Raw genomic sequence first — 5196 nt, 5'->3', positions numbered from 1 at the left:
TTTGATCCCCAAAAGTACTCCTCCGTAAGAGTCTTCTCGATCCAAGCGAATAACATTAAAATCGGGGAAGTGTAGGGTTATTTATGAAGTGAGCCATGTCTCCCATAGGGCAAATGCATCGCATTTCAAATTTTTAGTAAGATTTTAAAGGAATCTATTTTCGGGATAATGCTTCTGCAATTCCACTGTAGAACAGTGATTAAATCCTTGACCTCGTTCGATGAATTAGCCATCGAAGGATACAATCGCTGAAAGGAGGGGCCATTTCGCAGTGAACTGCATCAAAAATGTTTTTACTGCGGGGAGAAAGCTTATCAAGATACTTTTAAGGGGGCCAGAAATGTTTAACGCTGTAAGAATACGGTCCACAATGTCAGAGAAATTTATTAAGCCAGCGCTGTTTTCTTTCTCTGGCTGAGATATGGGAACACTTGGGGTTTTTGATGTTCCTGGAAGTGCTGGGAACTCCTTTTCTGAGCTCAGGTTACTGAGACCGGGAGCGACTTGCTTCGGTTTTGCACCAGTACTTCCTTGAGTAGTTATTTTAGGGGGACCATGAAGAGACACCTTCTGGTCTTTACGACGAAGCTTGGAAGAAGAAATGTTCTTCCTTTTTCTACTATTTCTTGGCACAGCAGAAGATGTTCCCTCCTGGGGTTCATCACAGTCGCCTTCGTCAGTAGACAAGTTGGTAAAGATGTTCGTAGAGACAGGTGGCTTAGCTATCTTAAGCATTTCTGCAAAAGATCGCTTAGAGCGTCCCTGAAGGGAACGCTTAAGATTTTCCTCGCGCTGTTTGTACGCGGGACATGAAGGGAGATCATGTGGGTTTCCCCCACAGTAGACACTTTTTGACATCTCTACCACAGGAATCATCCGCATGATTCCCACCGCATTTCCCACAGCGGGCTTTATTGCTAGAATGGAAGGCTGTGTGTCCCAATTGTTTGCAATTAGTACAGTTCATGACTCGCGGCACAAAGAGGCGAACAGGTAGACCTTGTCAAAGAGGAGGTAATTGGGCAGGGCAGAGCCGGCGAAGGTCACCCGATAAGAGTCTGAGTTGACGTATATTTTCTTCCCGTCAGCTGCGACTGATGCTGAATGCAAACGTTTGCATTCCAGAATCTTCACTGGCTTAAGCATGGGGTCTTTGAAACAGCCAGTCCCATATTTTGGCAGGACCTCGCAATTCAGACTCGAATCGGAAACGACCCCACTGACTTCAACCCTGCTAGCTGGAATATACACCCTGTACTCCCTCGTAAAGGGCTCGTAGCCAGCAATATCGTTTGCATGAGTTGAACTGTTAACCACCACCCGAAGCTTATCAGGGCGAATTTTCGATATTTCTGTCACGGCCGAATACCGATCCGTCAGAACTCGATAAATCTGCAATTAGTTTCGACCTAATCATCAGATTCAAACACTTTTTTTCTTTGGTCCGAAAGAAAATCACAAATGGCCCGGTGGCCAAGCTCGGATATACCTTGAGCCGGGGAGCCGATTTTATTTCGACGTCCATCTCACCTTGAGATGAACCGCCGTCAGGGGAAGGAAGATTTTTGATTTTTGCACGGGCCTATTGCCTATTGCCCATTTGTTAATTCGTTGCAATAGTGTTTGACTTACTCCGACAATTTTATGCAAACTGTGGATACATGGATGTGGATTTGATGACCAATTTGGTAAGCAGCGAACGTCACGTTCAAAAATTTTCTAACGTTCCACTGTTTAACCTACCTATGATTAAGACCCGTGTCAGGCCATGGCAAACACCTGATGATGCTTTGGCTCGTTCTAAGCACAGACAAACAAATATAACAATTCGAAGACTGATTTGGGAAATACATCGATGATATTCAAAAGAGCACATCTGAACATTACATTACATTATTTTCGCTTCAGCTCATCGCATCGATGCTAATGCATTTGACTGTATGTACAAAATTGAACTACGGAAATCAAATGAGAATCGTTCGTTTCCCTCTTGTTGCGTCGGAAAAGTGGTTAGGTCGGGGGAATCGTAATCGACCAGCTAACGAAAACAAATGTACAGCAGCAGCTTCTGAACGAAGCCATTGCCAGCACGAGTCTTTGATTTGGAAGGATAGTTGCTGAGGACCATTCTCACAATAGTATAAAAGTTCTAACCTCAAAAACAGTCAACAATAAAATGTATTTCTTTCAAAGTTGATAATATCCATTACATGATCAAATGCGCTGATGGGTTAGGATTCGGCTATATTCCATCGTCATTGAAGCTAGATCATAGAATCATGTTAATTTGACAGACTGCAAGTGTTATTAGTAGCACAAACAACTAGCAGCCCAGCTAGTATTGTTCTTTCTGCTTGCAACCAACCTGGTTATATTGTTGTCAATGCTAAATTCGCTGTTGCAGCTGTATGGTCGCTATACTGTCCCATGTGTTATGGGATTCGCTATTAACATGGGACAGTTATGCTTAGCGCACCAGATTCTAAAAGCGACCAATTTTGGTCAATCACTGGAGACAAAATCACGCGTAACAATTAATAATAAATTAAATTGTTGCTGAGTAATTTTTGTTGTACATGAATAAAACATACCGATTGCCTCGTTACCTATGCTGCCGTGATCCGCATAACAGTCCCATTTGGGTTTCCTATGCAGATGGGACAGTTATGCGTATCACGGCAGTATGGCTAAATAACCATTAGAAAGGTTATGAGCTTATGTTGTCGCATTTTATAATCATTTATACTACGTAACAATTAATGATAAGTTACATTATTGCTGAGTATTTTTTGTTGTACATGAATAAAACATACCGATTTCCTCATTACCTATGGCTAAATAACCATTAAAAAGGTTATGAGTTTATTGTTGTCGCATTTATAATCATTTATACTACTTTCAAGTGTTCGATTTTAACGATACGACTCGCACTTTAACCACCCCTTCACCGCGCCATCAAAATAAAAATAAGTCTTACTCCTAATGAGCTAAAAATTTTTTAAAATATTTACTAAATAAAAACATAGACCTGATAGTTCGTTTGCAAAAAAACACCGAAGCACAGTGAGTTGGTGTTAATGCTCTATCTTTGATCCTAGTGCTGCAGGATTTGGCCAACATTTATACTATTTTTATTCAATCAACTTCAAGGAAAATGTATCACGTGAACGCTATATATATATGGACTTCTAAATTTGGTAATTGTTCCGAATCACACTCGACCTGGCCTTGGTTACAAGATATTTACTTGATCTCCCACGAGCATGGTCCTGCCGGAGTGTTTGCCTCGCCCGATACCGGGGCAGCCTGTCCTAGCAAGGCTGCCTCTTGTGAATCGGAACCGCTGAACATTCCGATGAGGGCATGTCCAACGGTGTTACCGACGGAGCCGATCGCTACACTACCAGCAGTAGCTGCGATTTGAGCAATTAATCCAAAGGCCTGATTGGGAGCTACCATTGGTGCAGCGACAGCCGAGTGTGACGCAGGCTGGACCATCGGCTAACTCGATTCCGGCGAGGTGGAGCGGCTGCAACTGGTGCAGACCTATGTTGCGATGTATATAATTTCAAGGATTACCAGAGATTACCAATTACCAGAGATCATCAAAATGTTTTGTGGCTAACGTTGTAATTTAGCAAAAAAAAACAAAACAAGTTGAATTGATCGCAACAAATAAAATCGCTTTCTTCAACGAATCGTGGACAAGAAAAATCCAAATGCCAAATTTAACGGAACATTGCCTAATGACGTCAAATAAAAATGAAATCCTAGCGAGCTTGTTAATACAAGATATTCACATTTAAAAGTAAACCAAATCAAATTTCTCATACTGTGGTCGAATAAAAAAATTCCAAGTCTATGTAAACAAGCTCTGCGAAATGTCAAAAAAGTGAGGTTAAACATTTTCATCCAATGTTCTACAGCGAGAGGTTCATTTTAGTTTGTTTACATTGCTAATGAATTTTGTACTGCGATTCACCACTTCATTTACCGCGTTGCCAAGAACTTAAGTGAAAATATTCAAAGCAGTGCTGCCCAAACGCACATTTTAAGTCCCACCATTCTTGCTGAGGTGAAAAAAAAAATTCAACATTCTTGCATATTTCAAATTTTAAAAAATCATTAAAAAATCATGATAGCTCCTGAAAATCTCATTTTTACGGAAATGTTCTTATCAATGTGTAATCTTTCGATTAAAAATAAGAAAAACAGGTGTTAGGTCGGACGAGAAAGGTCTATTATTTGAAAGCTGTCTTTATTATGGTTGAGGAACGTCAAATATAGGATGAATGGTTGCTACGTATACTGTAGTAAACAATTACAGTTATGTTTCTTTACGATGAAGCGTTCATTTTTGACATTTTTTATGACAACAATTACTTCAATTGTTCTGGTGTGAATTTGGTTATTATAAGTGTTGTATATGAAGTATGGCGAAGGGGATCAAATCTCCACGAATTTGAAGGGATCAAGTGAACCCTTAGCATCTATTTCAGCAAACTTTAGTAAAAATATAGTTGAACAAAAGAATCAGCTCAATCATAACGTATTCATATAATTGACATTCTCCTGTAATTCTGTATGCAAAAGTAGCGTATGTAGTGGGTGATTTTATCAATTTTATAAAAGTTTGAAAATTTAGAAAATAAATCTTCAGTTCTTCTGAGATTTTTTTTAAATCGGTAAAAATTCGGATACACAAAAGTCCAATTTCTTTTTTCTGTGTTAATGAAATTCTTGTTTAGATAAAACTACGCAACTTTATAGTATATTCGATTAATGTATTCTGATCCGCCTTTGAGTTACAATGATGTGATCAAGTCTCCCCGGGGATCAAGTCTCCTCAGTCTCCCCTACGCTACTTCGAATTATGAAAAAATTCTTATCGCTGACGCTAGGAATTTGGCACTACCCCGCAGGACCGTTGTTTGAAAGCAAGATTCCGTGTTATGTCATTTGCCATACTGATAAATTGGAATCAAATTTATAATGTTTGAGTAATAACTCATTATTTGATTCCATCTTTGGAATTACCGTATCGACGACAAAATGTTGAATTCAGTTAATATATATCTGTATTAACTTGCCACAAATTCGTGTGTACCAATTTGCTCCAGGGTACGCACTTAATGTTTATTTCTTGAAGTAGATGTAGTTGTAGTTACTATTTCAGCTCCAGCGAAACAACCGATT

The 5196-nt window shown here is 39.5% G+C and overlaps 1 protein-coding gene across 1 annotated transcript; it reads right to left on the bottom strand.

Moving 5' to 3' along the window:
- Nucleotides 1-3243: 3243 nt before the first annotated feature.
- On the bottom strand, nucleotides 3244-3498 carry LOC131696079 (hemiasterlin resistant protein 1-like). Its single transcript, XM_058984615.1, has one exon. It carries the CDS (start codon nucleotides 3496-3498, stop codon nucleotides 3244-3246), a length of 255 nt encoding a protein of 84 aa, XP_058840598.1.
- Between the last annotated feature and the right edge of the window lie 1698 nt (nucleotides 3499-5196).

Source organism: Topomyia yanbarensis, chromosome 1 (assembly GCF_030247195.1).
Source record: "Topomyia yanbarensis strain Yona2022 chromosome 1, ASM3024719v1, whole genome shotgun sequence".
Classification (NCBI taxonomy): Eukaryota; Metazoa; Arthropoda; class Insecta; order Diptera; family Culicidae; genus Topomyia; species Topomyia yanbarensis.
The sequence above is the reverse complement of the archived record's forward strand: the minus strand, read 5'-3'. Positions and strand labels throughout refer to the sequence as shown.

Coding starts and splice junctions, on each gene's coding strand:
- LOC131696079 (XM_058984615.1), bottom strand. CDS start 3,498: ATGGTCCAGCCTGCGTCACACTCGGCTGTCGCTGCACCAATGGTAGCT.